Consider the following 18524-nt stretch of genomic DNA (forward strand, 5'->3'; position numbering starts at 1 on the left):
GAAATAAAAAATCTAAAGATAAGTATAAAAATCGTATTGTTTTGTAAAATGTCAAACATAAATATTAAGTTAAATCAGCGTATTTATTTTATAGGAATCGGTTTCAGATAGTTAGAAGGAAATTATGAAATGCGGGATTTGTAAAAATAAATTTCCTAACACAAAAATTCGAAGAATATCTAAAAAATAATTCTGCTTGCGATCAGTTAACTTGTGACGTGTCTCTAAAACAATTAACAACAGTTTATAATGTAATAAAAGTGATTATTCAACAATAACTATTGCAACTTTGATCAGACAGGAAAGAAAACATTTATCATAAATTTCATGAAAATTTAATCATTGCAATTTCTCTAAGAACCGGAAATTGTTTGAACTCTCATACCTTATTAACACAAGGAAAAATTGCCTTGTAATGACGAAATATATACTGCACTTCGAAAATTTCATTCTAAACAATTTTAATCTAGAAGTATATAAATTAACAATATTTAAAATGTTTATCTAGAATTTGCTTCTAATTTTATTATAACAATTTACTTTTGCAAATGTTCAGATAACCTGTGTGTTTTTAACATTTTTTAGTCTGTCTTCTTCTTTTAATTTAGATGCAATCATAAAAATTTAATTGTTTGGACCTGAGAGGCTCATTCCTGGACTTCGGAGTGTCTCTTATTATCGCGCCTTAACTATCTGCTGTTTTTTTTCTAACTCGGAGGTTTGTCCGACAAAACACATCTGGNCTGAAGATTATAGAACGTGCGTGGTTCGAATTACCGTTGAGAAAGTTCAAATTTTTAAAATATTTTACATCAATCCTGAAGAAGGTCTATAAATTAGACCGAAAACGTTAGAGAACTGACAAAAGTAGACTGCATTTTAAAGGTATAGTGAAATGTAGCAATCCTGAAGAAGGTCTATAAATTAGACCGAAAACGTTAGAGAACTGACAAAAGTAGACTGCATTTTAAAGGTATAGTGAAATGTAGTAATTAATGCAGTTAGAGATTTAGTAATTGATAGAAAGTACATTTCAAATTGATTAAAAATCCTCGGTAAATCTCAATAATAGCTCGATATATACAATTAGAGCTCAATCGTTTTTAAGATGAATGATTTAAAAAAACCCGAAATTCTTAAGAGTTCGCGAGTCTGTAATTTAATTCCAAGCTTGTAAAAATTCGATAGGGCATGTAAAACATCTTTTCTAAATATCGAGATAAAAATTTTGTAAGATTATCCTCTCTTTTGAATCGTGCACAACGTGCAGAAGGCAATAAATCAGTTAATAATAATTAAATAATAATAAAAACTCAGAAATTATTAAGTCTACATTTACTAAGATCGTGTGTACTATCTACCATACAAATGCCGAATACCTAACACATCGTATAAAACTGATGAAATAAAATCTATATTTTTCTATTTCAATAGAAAATTTAAAAACTAGAGTTAAATATTAAAATGTAAGGATGAAGAATCCGCTTATTGTTATCACAAATACTTTAATTAGTGTTTAATTTTACTAGATCTAGTAGTTTCTAAAACATTGTAAACTAATAATAATAATCAGAAATAAGACATATTTAACCTGAAGATTTATTAATTCTTTTAACGTGTCCTTTTAACGCTTATTAAAATAAATATTAGAATTTCTTCAAACTGTAGTCTATTTATTCCATTTAATGTTATAATTCAGGTTTACTACTAGCATTGACAAGTTCTAAAGTAACTACAATAAGCAGATTTTATTATATATTTTAAAAATAAATTCCAATAACATACTAACGTAGAGCATACATGCATAAGTCTAATATAAATGTTTAAAATATAACAATTGCCAACTATAAGTGTTTAGCACTGTCAAGAGCAGTTTTAATAGTTTGTCGCGCTATTTTCACGTTGTAGCATTTTTCAAAAGCTAAAATGCTAAAATTTTACAAAGTACAAAATTTTATTCTAAAGTACTAAATTTGCTCATAGACTCCGTTATGATAGATTAAAATGAGATCAGTGGCGGATCCAGGACAACCCAAACGGATCTTTTATTAACAAGTGCAAGACGATTGTATTGCGGTTGGTCCGATAAACCATATTTGCCGCCATAATGTTTTTATAAACTGTTTTAAAGTTTGAACAAATAAAGTTTAGTTTTTTTTTTCTTGTGAATGGCTCAAGCATTTATAAGCTTCGTGAATCTGTCCTTAATTGAGATCAAGTATAGTCAGTATTATTATTTACGGTTATCATTACCATAGTATTTCGAGTGGTTAACGTATTGTGTTCAACTGTTTACTACTGGTATAGTGTTATTTTATTTTATTGAGTGTTATGCTTTATTTATCTATAACTGCACGTTATGTCAGTGATATCAGCATTCAGAAGCAAAAAATAATTAATTTTGTATATTGTAGTGGCTGTAATTTTAGCCCAATAAATATACGAATTAATTATGATTTTATGTGACCAGTGTTTTCTTTTCGTTAGCGGTTTTTCTCCAAATCTTATTTATCATAATTGCCAACTTTCCGGAAAGGAAAGTTCTCCAAATCTTAGAGAACTTTCCTTTCCGGAAAGTTGGAAATTATGATAAATATATAAATAATTCACATTCATTAAATACTAGGAATACTACTATACTCCTATTCAATGAATTAGTATTCATTGAATAGAAGTATAGTAGAGTAGTTAGCGTTGTCCAGGAATTAGACACATTATGTATTACTGTACATAATCGTTAAACATTACACTGTTGTAATATCGTTAAACATCAACGAATTGTTCTAATTCGTTAATTATTTGTTTTGTAAAAAATTTAACTTCGATTCTTTAAATGAGTAAATAAATCTCAAATGAGTTTGTTTCCTTTGTTTTAAATGTTGAAAGTTTCGAAGAGTTAATTCACTAATCAGGGGCGTCGAAAGGGGTCGCGACCTGGCGGAAAAATTGACATGTTCCAAGTAAAAATCGCAATATCTAAATATTTTTAAAGTTGGGGCAATTTTTTCTCTTCTCCGAAATAATTTTCAGTATCGTCTCACAGTTTATTATCGCACAAAATAACAAATTGTGGAATGATATCCAGGTCCCTGTGAATCCCGAGTCAAGGAGTTTTACTTCATCTCTCTCTCTTGTCAGTCCTGTCCAGACCTCTTAGCAACATCACTATTATAATATACTTCTGTACGCCATCTAATATTTTTCCTATTCTTATAAACTGCATTGATTGGGCTGCAATTTGAAAAACTTGTAGACCTATAAATTCCCACTGTTTGTCGGTCTTCCTGCCTTTCCTCCATCTCAAGAACATACATAGATGAAAGACGAGATATCATGAACCTGCGAGATAGGAGATCCCGGTTAACTGTATATAAAAGTCCTACGCAAACCGGAAGCCATGTTATTTCAATATTTCAATTCAGAAATTTTCTTCTGAAAGGAGTTTGATAGATTGACTGTATTGCTGATGGAAAGGTATGATGTATATTTCCATGACTGTATTGCTGATGGAAAGGTATGATGTACCTTTCCATCAGCAATACAGGGGCAAGATACTACTAATTTGAGGTGAAGAGCATATGTTTAAATTAAAAAATTATTTTAGTTACGATTAAAAAATTATAGCCCGGCCCGGTATTGTGACGATGTCACAATTCGTAATTGCTCGTTTAGCTTCTTTTTGTTTTTCTCCATTATCATTCTCTCATAAAATAAACTTTAGAGTAGTAACACAATATAATAAGCGAACGCATGAGCGATATTTTAATCACTTTTTTCTGACTCTATCTCAATACTTTCATACTAAATTAATGACTAGTGAAGTAATTTATTAAAATTAATTTTTTTAAGTAAAAAAATTACATGTTTCATTTCACATCTTTTGTTTTTTTAAACATTAATAACTATAATAAACCACTGGTAAGGGCTCTTGCTACACTTTACCCCCCCGCACTCGAACAGGAGGATTAGGAAGTCTGTAATTTTTTAATTATACTATGATACCGTATAAAATTTAAATGCTAACAAAAGCTTAAAGGGATAATTTTGTTAAATTATGATAAATTTCTCTTTTTAACAACATTAAGATACAAAAACTAAAAGCTAAATTGTGTATGTGGCGCTATCTGTTATGAGATTTTATTAAACAATAATTTTTATATTATTAATTATTATAAGATATCAAAAGGATTAATTTTAAGGATAGAGATGAATTTTCGAAAAATCGTAAGTGCCTATAACTAATAAAATTTTTATGACAAATGTTCATTTCCATTTCATTGTCTGGCTCAAGGTATGATACATGACTTCCCTCCATCTCCTTGCCAGTGACTTTATACCTTGACACCGGAAATGTCTAAACGTCGAGAAATGCAAAAAAGGGATGTTGAAATTTGACCAAACATCATACTTTTCCTGTTATATTTTATACCAACCGGGAAAGTAAACATAAAAAATGTAAGCTTAGAATTATTTACATAAAAATTGAACATTTCCATCATATAATTTCTTGTAATAAAAAATATTAAACACAAAATGATTAAATAGTAGAAAGCATTATAAATTATATTTATTTGATAACATAAATCTTTTTAAAAAATTTATTAAGCTGATATTTTAATAAGAAGCTTATTGATATAACACAGACCTTTTTATAATTATAACATTTTATGATGCAACATAACGTAGACATTTTACGATTATAAACGACCGCGGTAAAAGCAAATATTACGGTAATTATCTATTTTCATAAAATGTTTTCTATTGGAAGGTTGGCTGTACTGCCAAAGTATATATAAAACGTAATTTATTTTTAAAATTAGTATAAAAGACAGTTAACGAGCAGAAACTCAAACAATAGGTAAAACTGAAAATATAACGTTTTATTTCCTTTGGTAATTTACTTCATTTAATTAATAACTTTTTACTTGTTTCTTAAATTTTCTCTTTACTTTGTGTTTTCTTTAGTTCGATTATTTTACCATCTGCAATTCAAATTTCAAGCATAACAGTAACTCAAATCTGAATTGTTATTAAAATTAGTGTTTATTTCGCAGATTAATTCGTCATCAATTAGTGAATATGAAGATCTATATGCTGTTTGCAATAATATTTGTTCTCTGTTTATTTGGTAAATATCTACTAATGTTTTCTTTTACCTTATCTTTTATATAATATTAGAGTATTTAATTAAAAATAATTTAATTATAAATTGCGAACAAGCCACAAATTTTTCTATTTTCTGTGTTTTTATAGAATATTTAACTATCATTACGATATAAGAAACTTTTAACGTTAATTTAATGGTTTTAGAATGAAATTTCTTGAAATTCCTAACCTATTTAATATTGCAGAGATAGAAGAAATATGTGGTAAAAAAGAAGGAGGTTATCCAAGATATTTCAGTTTTGGATACAAATGTCAGAGATGGGGAGTGAACGAATACTGCCAGGATGTTTGCAAACTTCATAAAGGAGGCTATGGATATTGTTATGGAGGAGAATGCTATTGCGAAGGTTTAACTGATGAAACTAAATACTTTTGGGATGTTTATAGAAAATATTGTAAAAATTCTCTCGTTAATTAATATTCGTGTTTCCTGTAATTGGTGGAAGAATTATTATTTTGAATGTAAAGGAGAAATATTCAATGAAATTAGTAAATATTAATAAATAATAATATTAGTACAATTCATGTGTGGAGATTAAAGCTTTCAGGTTGATATACAAATACTCATACGTTTAGAATTTTCTTTATTATATCGCTACCGAAATTAATTATTTCTATTTATAATCTGAATTTATATGACAACTTGTATAGCTAATCTAAGAATTTATTTCATTACAACGAAACTTGAATTAAGATGATAAAATTATCGAGTATTTCAATTTATAAAAAATTTGCGAAAGATCAGATTTTTGCTATTATTAGAAAAGTCAAATTTTGTACAATAAAAGGAACTATTGGGAACGAAGTCTATTTTAAACACGCGTTCATAATATTATCAAATAAAAACTTTTTATGAATGATTTTAATAAAAATGGAAATCGAAGATAAATTCACGTTCATTTTTAATGACTTCGTAAAGAAGAAAAATAGGTTTAATTTGTTGGCAAGTGCGACAGATATGTAAATAGCATCACTATATAATTATTTACGTATTATATAATAAATATAATACTATATATTTACACTTCGCGAGTAAAAGAAGTAGACGAGTAAAAAAAAGTCGCGAGTATTCACTCGCGAGCGAGTGAATACTCGCGACTTAGACTACAGAAATCCTCAATTCCATCTTTTCGAAGTCTGCGCTAATTATAAAAAATTCAGTGATTTTGTAAAATTAAATAGGAATAATAGTAGAAGTGATCTTTTCGATATTGCTAAATTCTTAATGTATTTAAATTGTTTGTGTATTAACATTGTGAGCCCACTATTTCATCCCCCTCCAAATTTTTGTTGTTATTGTATATATATATATAATATGTATATTTGTGAATTGTTATTTACATTATCTGTAAAATTTTGGTTTTAATCACTTTATTTTAATCTTTTTGCCAATAATATATTTGCTTTAATTAATCAGAAATTTTATTTTATTTTAAACTTTATATGTATTTTATATTTTTTTACTTTGTTCTGTCTGATTGGGTAAAGAACAACTGTTAGCTATCAGACAGATGCCCTTTGGACCCACATCTCGAAGATGCGTATGTAAGCGCACCGAGATTGTTTGTCTATCAACCAACGTTGAAGAATTTCGCCTATTTTTCCGATTTTAGGGATCCCCTTTCCAAACTTTTAATAATATCGATTTAAAATAATTTAGAGAAACAAATTACAATAAAAAATTATCAATTAATTGTTATAAATCTCACAACATGCGAAGGAAAAGATGAGGCGATGACCGTCGTTTCCGCCTTTTTCGATGGTGTTGGGTGACCGATGATATGCTATCCATGTCACATGGACACATATTATTCTTCACTGACAAGAGAGAAAAAAACTACAGGATAACCAATCATGCTTTTTACAAATTACTTCATCTTCTTCCGGAACAAAAGCATGATTGGTCAAAAACAAAGAATAAAAGAGAAAGAAATGACGAAATCGTCGGACTGGATTAAGTGACTGGATTTAATGACAAAACTGAACTGATTGACCGGACGGGAGACGACCGACTTAGCGACGGACCTAGTGAACGATCATTGAAGGACCAGGTAAAGGAGAAAGAAGATGAAAAGGACAAGAGCACAGAGAGAGAAAGTAAAGAAAGAAGAGAAGGCAACTCTTTTCCTGGTATGTTGTGAATCGCGCAGTTCGGATACTCCCCACTAGGTACCCCACCGTTTTATAGATAGAAGTAGGCCAACTTCTTAAATCGGAATTTATAGATTTGTTTTTATATTTTGTTTTTGATAATAAACTCTCTTTTTTATTTGTACTTGACTTTGCATTCATTCTCCTGAGAGGCTCATTCCTGGACTTCGGAGTGTCTCTTATTATCGCGCCTTAACTATCTGCTGTTTTTTTTCTAACTCGGAGGTTTGTCCGACAAAACACATCTGGTGGCAGGGCCCTACCTTAAACTTGCATAATCAAATTTTTGAAGGCCTGAGCCCCACTACGTCTATCCGCATTACGTATTTAATATTATAATGAAACTTGAAGACTGATAACACCAGAAATCGATGATGTAAAGATAGACTTCGATATAATTTCGACATTACTTTTTTATTTCATAAATACATCGATACATAATAGAAAGTTTGCTGATTGCTTATGTCATATTATAGAGTGCTACCAATATATAAGGAAAGGAAATAAAACAGATATTGTTAATTATCGTCCAATAGTTAAAGCCTTAATATATGAGGCTTTAACTATTGGACGATATCGTTTCCTATTTTAACATAAACGAGTTAATTCAAAAATATCATTTAATTCAGTGAAATCAGTTTGGATTTACTCTGAAGATCTACTGAAGAGGCTTTGAATCAAAACAAGCATTATATCGTTTCAAATCTGGATAAATCGATTATTATGTCTACAATATTTGTTGATTTACGATAGGTTTTTGATATGATTAATAATTTAATATTAATATTTTTTTAGAGTAATTCCTGAAATACCACAAGGTTCTTGTTATTGTATCAAATGTATATAAATGATTTACTTAAACTCATTGTTTTAGAAAATTATTTTCATTTTGCTTTCTTTAATAAATTAAGATTTTATTGTAATATACATGAAAGATTTCTAAAATTTTTGGTAGTGACCAAGAGAAATCTAAGTGAGGATGTATGTACAGATTATTATGGCGTAAATATGTTATTGTTTTTCATTTTTATATAAAAAGTAATAGAAAAGTCTAACAAATGGAATTGCACAATATATATATATATAGTTTTAGTTTTAAGCAATTTATAAAGCAGAAACACATGAATCTGTTCTATAGAATAACTTTATTCTGATTAAGTATCGACTATAGAAATGACAGAAAACGTTAGGCAAGATAACAAACAAAGAATGAAAGGAAATTAGAGTGTCTAATCTTTTCCAAATTTTAAGAAAATTCTTCGATCAAGTAACAGTTCTCTAATAGCACAAAACATGAAAATACATTTACGATGAATTTCAACACATCTGGTATTAACAATGAGAAAAGTGATTAGAATGTAGTCACAATAGAGAAACTGTTTTAAATGTAATTATTGTTTGAAAAAACTAAAGTAAAAAATCAACAGTCATTGGTTCAATGTGTATGAATTGAAAAGAAATAAACAAAATATTGTTATATAATTAATCATTTCTCAAAATTACTGAAAACTGTAAGAGAACTTAATCAAAATTACAATATTTCGCATATTTTCATTTGTTTAATTATTAAACAACAGCATTTAAAATTCACATAACTGATTATTACCGTAATAAACATTAATGAAGATCAAATTGTTTAAATAATTCATTTTAGTTGTTAGGGTTTTTCAAAATGTTTCAGAGATTAAAATGATTAACACTTTTCGAACTCATTTTTAAAAATTTTGAACACATAAAATGCTTTTAATCGGTTAATAGTTAGTTAAATAGATTTGAATTTAATATATTTTCATATTTCGGTTTACATTTAAAACAAAATTCTGTATTTATTTTGTATACAAAGCTGTAATCAAAATACTTTTATATGGATTATTCATATAAATATTTATAAAGTTGTTTTATTAATATTTCGACTATATTAATCTAAAATATTTCCAATGGTATATTTTTGTTAAAAAATACAGTTTATAATTAAAACAATAAAAGTTTAATAATTTAAAAAAAATATATTTTCACCAAAATTGTCGTTTTATTAAAACAAGAAGTTTCCAAAATTAAAACAAAAATGGTAAATGCTGAAAACTTCATATTGTATTTTATAAAATGATTAGAAATAAAAAATCTAAAGATAAGTATAAAAATCGTATTGTTTTGTAAAATGTCAAACATAAATATTAAGTTAAATCAGCGTATTTATTTTATAGGAATCGGTTTCAGATAGATAGAAGGAAATTATGAAATGCGGGATTTGTAAAAATAAATTTCCTAACACAAAAATTCGAAGAATATCTAAAAAATAATTCTGCTTGCGATCAGTTAACTTGTGACCTGTCTCTAAAACAATTAACAACAGTTTATAATGTAATAAAAGTGATTATTCAACAATAACTATTGCAACTTTGATCAGACAGGAAAGAAAACATTTATCATAAATTTCATGAAAATTTAATCATTGCAATTTCTCTAAGAACCGGAAATTGTTTGAACTCTCATACCTTATTAACACAAGGAAAAATTGCCTTGTAATGACGAAATATATACTGCACTTCGAAAATTTCATTCTAAACAATTTTAATCTAGAAGTATATAAATTAACAATATTTAAAATGTTTATCTAGAATTTGCTTCTAATTTTATTATAACAATTTACTTTTGCAAATGTTCAGATAACCTGTGTGTTTTTAACATTTTTTAGTCTGTCTTCTTCTTTTAATTTAGATGCAATCATAAAAATTTAATTGTTTGGAGACTAATTATTGTGCAAACTTTATGTATATTGAATAATGTTAGATTTAGGTTACACAATTCTAAAATAACTTGTCAGATACTGTGAATCAAACAATACTCTCTACATCTGCTCCAATGTATGAATTAATATTTATTGCAAATGAATAACAGTTATGTAAAAGCAATCAATTCGTATCTGTGTTGTTTTTATATTTATTTTATCTTGATGAATAATGTTGTTTTTTAAAATAAAAACAAATATTTCAATTTCCACGAAACTGAATGCTTTTAATAATACAAGGTTAAAATTTCAAGGATTATGAGCGAGAAACTATATATATATATATATAGGGGAGACCGGGGCAAGATCGGCATGTTAAGCTTTACTTAAATTTTGTGTAATAAATACTGCTGTAAACTGAAAAAAAAAGCTTTGCATATTGTCTATTGGAATGTTACCTTACTATAGAACTGGTTAAAATCAGTTTGGAAATAAAAATAATTAAAATAATTACAACTTTACAAGAAGAGAGAAATTGACGAAGTTGCCCCGGGTATAGGGGCAAGATCGGCAACTTCTCTCTTTTTGTAAAGTTGTAATTATTTTAATTATTTTTATTAAAGTTGCCCCTGGTATAGGGGCAACAGTAATGGGGCAAGATAGGCACGTATATAAAATTATGTTATTAACAATGTATAAGTTGGAATTCACTATTAAAACAAAGAAATACAAATCCAACACCCATTTAATATTATTACAACGAAATGCAAGTTCAAAGACATATATACATGAATAACAAATGCAAACATGTTTTCATTTATCATCTGTTTGATTTTTATCCTTTGCTTCTAATGTGGCTTTATGTTGCCGATCTTACCCCGCTAGTCATGATTTCGAAACATTAAGTACAACCCTGAGAACAGAATGCCAAGCCACGATCTGGCCACGTGAATAAGTTGAAGTTACATCCTTCTAACAGGAAAAGTAACTTTCGTTATCATGGAATTATAACAAAACCTGCCAATTCAATATAAATGGAAAAAAAATATTATATGGAATTGAACGAAAATGAAAATTTGCTTGATAATTCAACTACGCTTGTTGGAGAACAATAAAAACACTACACTCAACAAGCCACCAATAAAACTCAACTGCCTAACCTATAACCAAAGTCTCCTTTTAATTTGTTTTTAAAAAAAAGCGCTTGACAAACTTGCCCCGCATGCCGAAGTTGCCCCGGTCTCCCCTATATAAGTTACGGTAGTTACGGTAGTTAACATAGTTACGGTATATATATATATATATACCGTAACTATGTAATAAAATTTTCCTTACTACATAGAACTTTTACATGCAAATTGTGCAAAAAAATTTTTCTTTCACTAGGTACTTTAAAAAATTACGCGAGGTATCATAAAATGAAATCTCCATTCCAGCAATGTAATGTATGCTTGAAAACATTTACAAATAAGTCAAATTTAAATGCACACAAGAGAATACATCGAGGAGAAAAAAAACAATTATTGTCTCAGGAAGGAAATAAATAACTAAGATATTATTTGTATACAATAGTTACGTAAAAGTTAAAATAATGAATAATCCATATATGTACTGTATATATATATAATTAAATATACTTTGGTTACATTTTACTCGGCGTATTATTAATGTATCAGGAGTTTTAGTGATTATAAATGTGTTTCATTCATAACAATTCTTGTAAAACATTTTGCGTTACGTTAATATTCTTTTAAGTACAATATTTTACATCTCTAAGAAACAAGTTTTGTCAAGAAGGCTCAGAAATAACCCACTCTTTATTGAAGTTGCGATCTCTTTTAGGCTAATAAATTCCCCAAATGTATTTCAACAATTTATAGGTAATCTGTATCTAGCCTAAATTTTGAATAAAAATGTTATTCTTTAATTAATCATATTATTATAATTATTTATTATAGCTAATCAGCAATTGCATGAATTCATGTAAAGTATTTTAACGATAAATTTCTAATTGTAAATAAATTTAACTTCTTTTAAAAGCTCTTTCCGTTGTAAATAAAAGCGTGCATTCACATATTACTTTTGGAACCGAGTGCCAATGTAACGGGATGGAATATACTAAATAGCTGTTTTTTCTAAATAAATTGGGATGCGTCCTGTATGTCTAGTAATGCAGTCATGGTGGCCAAACAACAGTTTTACTATTCCCTTATTGAAGCTCCTGTATACACAAAATTTCTTTCAGAAGAGAATTTAAGGTGGGGTGGGGCAATCGTAATCTCATGTTGATACTCGGACTTATTTTACTGCTGTAACTATGATTATTACTGTATCCATAGGGATTAGAATTTTTAGTTGGTTGGCGACTTTACATGATATTATTTTATCTTTAATTCTTCTATGCTATGGGCTTTGGGTTTTGTCTTTATTTTCACTGTGGTGGTTTGACTAGAGTGGTTTTGGCTAATTTTTCTTTGGCTATTGTATTGCAGGACACTTATTATGTGGTTACACAGTGTCATTATATGTTTTCTATTGAAACTGTGTTTGCAATTTTTGCTGGAATTGTGACATGGTTTCCTATAATTTTATGTGTACAAGCTATTGAATTGTATTTTTTATTACATAATGCGTTCCTTCCTCGACCAATCTCATTTAAATTTCGAAAGTAAACAATTTCTAGCGACATATAAACGTCTATCAAAAAGGACCAAAATTAATGACAATTATTCCCTGTAGCAATTGATTATGAAAAGGTCATCAATTTATTTATTATTAATTAAATACGAACATATTCATTAACTCATTATTTGTTATACAATTTTATTATTCTCTATCTCTCATCAAAATTTGTAATTAACATAATAAATTCATATTTATCCTGCTTTAACATCAAGTGATTTCTAGTATTAATATTTCTAGATATCTTGCTCTAAATGTTTAATGAACTAATGCGCAAACTAAACTGAGAAATTGCGGGGAATAAATTTCTGTGCATGACTTTAAAAAGTAAACTCGAAACGTCGTTCCTGTCATCGTGTAAAATTGTTTAGGCGTATAAAAATTGTTTTATTACTGCTTGTTGTGAAGCTAGGCATGTTCAATATCACACACGTATTTTATTCTTATTTGTAACTTCATGCATATAAAAGTGTAAATTTTATTGTATTATGCAAATACACCTAGGCATAACTGTATACATTATACGTTTGTAGCACTACCCAATAAGTGAGAATACATTTAATTAATAAGCACTAAATCACAGTAACGCACGTGTTTGTTGCGTTTGGTTCAATCTGGCCAAAAAGTACACAAATAAACAACACCTGGAAGCGCGTGTAAAGAATAAAGGAAAATGTGTTTATATTATTGATTCTTTTAAGATTTTACAATTTGGATACAATTAACAATAAACAACTATATTTCATTCAGTTTTTCATGACTTTGTTTTAAGATTGTATCGGGATTATAATCTGGATCCGTCTCCAATTTTTTTTATTAACATAAAAATATAACAGAAACAGTTGAAAATGGAATTATAATTATTCGTATTTTTCAATTATTTAGCAATTTAAAAGAGAAGATACACCGAAGAGTTTTGAAATCTCTAAACAGAGTGCTTCGCAATTACAAATCCCTCTTGATGATAATATCTCGGCAGCAGGAACGTCGCACGAGAAACATCTTAGAAACAACAAGGTTAAACCTACGAAATATTCTACGAAATTGTATCAATGCTATCTATGTTCTTTTACTTCAAATCTGCGCTTACATGAACGAAGAATACATGTTGGGAAATCCTCATCCACATCAATGGTATGTATTTAATTTGTTACATCAACTAAAAATATGATAAATTCAGAGTTTAAACGTAACTTTTCACACCCGTATCGATACTTATGTACTGTATAGTACGTTCAAAACAAGAAANCACTCGCGAGCGAGTGAATACTCGCGACTTAGACTACAGAAATCCTCAATTCCATCTTTTCGAAGTCTGCGCTAATTATAAAAAATTCAGTGATTTTGTAAAATTAAATAGGAATAATAGTAGAAGTGATCTTTTCGATATTGCTAAATTCTTAATGAATTTAAATTGTTTGTGTATTAACATTGTGAGCCCACTATTTCATCCCCCTCCAAATTTTTGTTGTTATTGTATATATATATATAATATGTATATTTGTGAATTGTTATTTACATTATCTGTAAAATTTTGGTTTTAATCACTTTATTTTAATCTTTTTGCCAATAATATATTTGCTTTAATTAATCAGAAATTTTATTTTATTTTAAACTTTATATGTATTTTATATTTTTTTACTTTGTTCTGTCTGATTGGGTAAAGAACAACTGTTAGCTATCAGACAGATGCCCTTTGGACCCACATCTCGAAGATGCGTATGTAAGCGCACCGAGATTGTTTGTCTATCAACCAACGTTGAAGAATTTCGCCTATTTTTCCGATTTTAGGGATCCCCTTTCCAAACTTTTAATAATATCGATTTAAAATAATTTAGAGAAACAAATTACAATAAAAAATTATCAATTAATTGTTATAAATCTCACAACATGCGAAGGAAAAGATGAGGCGATGACCGTCGTTTCCGCCTTTTTCGATGGTGTTGGGTGACCGATGATATGCTATCCATGTCACATGGACACATATTATTCTTCACTGACAAGAGAGAAAAAAACTACAGGATAACCAATCATGCTTTTTACAAATTACTTCATCTTCTTCCGGAACAAAAGCATGATTGGTCAAAAACAAAGAATAAAAGAGAAAGAAATGACGAAATCGTCGGACTGGATTAAGTGACTGGATTTAATGACAAAACTGAACTGATTGACCGGACGGGAGACGACCGACTTAGCGACGGACCTAGTGAACGATCATTGAAGGACCAGGTAAAGGAGAAAGAAGATGAAAAGGACAAGAGCACAGAGAGAGAAAGTAAAGAAAGAAGAGAAGGCAACTCTTTTCCTGGTATGTTGTGAATCGCGCAGTTCGGATACTCCCCACTAGGTACCCCACCGTTTTATAGATAGAAGTAGGCCAACTTCTTAAATCGGAATTTATAGATTTGTTTTTATATTTTGTTTTTGATAATAAACTCTCTTTTTTATTTGTACTTGACTTTGCATTCATTCTCCTGAGAGGCTCATTCCTGGACTTCGGAGTGTCTCTTATTATCGCGCCTTAACTATCTGCTGTTTTTTTTCTAACTCGGAGGTTTGTCCGACAAAACACATCTGGTGGCAGGGCCCTACCTTAAACTTGCATAATCAAATTTTTGAAGGCCTGAGCCCCACTACGTCTATCCGCATTACGTATTTAATATTATAATGAAACTTGAAGACTGATAACACCAGAAATCGATGATGTAAAGATAGACTTCGATATAATTTCGACATTACTTTTTTATTTCATAAATACATCGATACATAATAGAAAGTTTGCTGATTGCTTATGTCATATTATAGAGTGCTACCAATATATAAGGAAAGGAAATAAAACAGATATTGTTAATTATCGTCCAATAGTTAAAGCCTTAATATATGAGGCTTTAACTATTGGACGATATCGTTTCCTATTTTAACATAAACGAGTTAATTCAAAAATATCATTTAATTCAGTGAAATCAGTTTGGATTTACTCTGAAGATCTACTGAAGAGGCTTTGAATCAAAACAAGCATTATATCGTTTCAAATCTGGATAAATCGATTATTATGTCTACAATATTTGTTGATTTACGATAGGTTTTTGATATGATTAATAATTTAATATTAATATTTTTTTAGAGTAATTCCTGAAATACCACAAGGTTCTTGTTATTGTATCAAATGTATATAAATGATTTACTTAAACTCATTGTTTTAGAAAATTATTTTCATTTTGCTTTCTTTAATAAATTAAGATTTTATTGTAATATACATGAAAGATTTCTAAAATTTTTGGTAGTGACCAAGAGAAATCTAAGTGAGGATGTATGTACAGATTATTATGGCGTAAATATGTTATTGTTTTTCATTTTTATATAAAAAGTAATAGAAAAGTCTAACAAATGGAATTGCACAATATATATATATATAGTTTTAGTTTTAAGCAATTTATAAAGCAGAAACACATGAATCTGTTCTATAGAATAACTTTATTCTGATTAAGTATCGACTATAGAAATGACAGAAAACGTTAGGCAAGATAACAAACAAAGAATGAAAGGAAATTAGAGTGTCTAATCTTTTCCAAATTTTAAGAAAATTCTTCGATCAAGTAACAGTTCTCTAATAGCACAAAACATGAAAATACATTTACGATGAATTTCAACACATCTGGTATTAACAATGAGAAAAGTGATTAGAATGTAGTCACAATAGAGAAACTGTTTTAAATGTAATTATTGTTTGAAAAAACTAAAGTAAAAAATCAACAGTCATTGGTTCAATGTGTATGAATTGAAAAGAAATAAACAAAATATTGTTATATAATTAATCATTTCTCAAAATTACTGAAAACTGTAAGAGAACTTAATCAAAATTACAATATTTCGCATATTTTCATTTGTTTAATTATTAAACAACAGCATTTAAAATTCACATAACTGATTATTACCGTAATAAACATTAATGAAGATCAAATTGTTTAAATAATTCATTTTAGTTGTTAGGGTTTTTCAAAATGTTTCAGAGATTAAAATGATTAACACTTTTCGAACTCATTTTTAAAAATTTTGAACACATAAAATGCTTTTAATCGGTTAATAGTTAGTTAAATAGATTTGAATTTAATATATTTTCATATTTCGGTTTACATTTAAAACAAAATTCTGTATTTATTTTGTAACATCGATTAAAAATATGATATATTCAGAGTTTAAACGTAACTTTTCTCACCGTATTGATACTTATGCAAGTTCAAAATAAGAAATGCCGTTTAAAAATTAAATAGAAATAAATTAAATTTCGAAAGAGGAAAAAATAATTATCGATTATTGAGAATAACTTTTATGAATTATCTGAAAAACCGCGGGAAAAAGTAATTACTATATACATATTGTCTGCACCGACGTTACACATGTATCTAATGTTATCCGTATTATACAATAAGAAAATCCTTGAACGTAACTGCCCGTCTACTGTTAACCACAAATTAGATTTCTGAGTGATAAACTAAGTTCACATTTTATATACATATTGATAATATAACGACAAATGACTCTTGTTTAAGTTTCATTGATAAATGTAAATTGTATTTATATTTAAGCCCAGTTGATATCTTTCACAAATTACCTTTCGTATAGAATTTCCAATTTATAACAAAAATATTTATTATTGCAGGAACCGAAATAAACAGGTACAAACGTATTAAGAGCAGCAGAAAATCTCGTTAGTATTAAATACAGAAGAATGGAGATAATGAATCACGAAAAGGAGTTCTGTGTTTCGATGAATCCAACATTAAACTTACTCTGTCCACTTCAGGATAATTTATTCTTCAATATTAATTGATGTCTTATTCAGACTTCATAAATTTTAACAAAAAAATTATTTATATACAAAATTTTTTTAAATATTGGATTAAGGAAACGGTGTTAAGATGAATTCAACTTTTAAATGTTTAGAATATTATAAGAAAATTTTGTAGTAAATACAACATAATTTATTAGAATATAAACTTTATTCAAACATTAAAATAATTTTTACATAAAAAAAAATAATATCGTTTCTTGCCTACAATTTAATTATACTCGCGTGGATTTTATCCAATTAATTACACTTTATCATAAAGCTCGATAGAGGCAAGCCGTCAAGTATGCGAGAGAACGAAGAAACCTTACTATATCGGAATTAGAACACTTTTTGCCTATTCCAATTCACATTTTATTAAAAACCTAAAGATATTCGCGTCATCGAAGCAAAATATGAGCATCGTCGTCATCTGCTATTTTTCCCCGATTGCTGTATCAAATTTTATCGAGTTACGTCCATTCCATCTCGAGATATCGAGTTTTATCGATATTATTCATACCAGTTAAAAATTATTTTCTCCTTCATTGAAAAAAGTTACGTTTCGCAAAATATTCGATAGTGACGCGCTCATAATTATGTATACTGTAAGGTCTCTTTTTATGAGATTTATGGATTTTTATGGATTATTTTTATGCGATTTTGAAGTTGTGCGGTTTGTATTTCGTCCAAAAGTTTCTTGGACAAACATACATATAGGCTTGTTTAGGAAGCCCGCGTATAGACAGTCTCCAAAAATCGGGGAACGCTCAAAGCTGACTCCATTTGTTCCACTGACATATAACATTTATGGATGTAAAGGACAGCTAGATCTACCTTAATCGCTTTAGTTCCTAGCAATTTTTGATATAAATGTAATTAAACATAAAAAATACTTAAAACTGAAAAAAACGAAAGAAATGCGTTAATTTTGAAGAAAAAGCTTCAAAGTTTAACTTCCTTTGTCTC

The 18524-nt window shown here is 28.4% G+C and overlaps 1 protein-coding gene across 3 annotated transcripts; it reads left to right on the forward strand.

Annotated features, from left to right (window-relative positions):
* Positions 1 to 838: 838 nt before the first annotated feature.
* Positions 839 to 5729, forward strand: LOC111630373 (lipolysis-activating peptide 1-alpha chain-like). 3 transcript variants are annotated; one of them, XM_023374480.1, is made up of 3 exons: positions 839 to 885; positions 5055 to 5128; positions 5352 to 5729. In XM_023374480.1, exons 2-3 carry the CDS (start codon positions 5080 to 5082, stop codon positions 5582 to 5584), a joined length of 282 nt encoding a protein of 93 aa, XP_023230248.1. In that variant the 5' UTR covers positions 839 to 885; positions 5055 to 5079; the 3' UTR covers positions 5585 to 5729. The 3 variants fall into 3 exon arrangements, with proteins under 3 accessions (XP_023230248.1, XP_023230234.1, XP_023230241.1); XM_023374466.1 differs by lacking the exon at positions 839 to 885 and adding an exon at positions 4830 to 4892; XM_023374473.1 differs by lacking the exon at positions 839 to 885 and adding an exon at positions 4836 to 4858.
* Positions 5730 to 18524: the final 12795 nt, after the last annotated feature.

The sequence above is a fragment of the Centruroides sculpturatus genome, unplaced genomic scaffold (assembly GCF_000671375.1).
Source record: "Centruroides sculpturatus isolate CEXI.00-Female unplaced genomic scaffold, Cexi_2.0 scaffold71, whole genome shotgun sequence".
In the NCBI taxonomy this organism is placed as follows: Eukaryota; Metazoa; Arthropoda; class Arachnida; order Scorpiones; family Buthidae; genus Centruroides; species Centruroides sculpturatus.

Bases quoted from the DNA above. Each gene is read 5' to 3' on its own strand.
- LOC111630373 (XM_023374480.1), top strand. From the start codon at position 5,080: ATGAAGATCTATATGCTGTTTGCAATAATATTTGTTCTCTGTTTATTT. The intron at 5,129-5,351 runs GTAAATATCTAC...TTAATATTGCAG, and splicing joins ATTTGTTCTCTGTTTATTTG to AGATAGAAGAAATATGTGGT.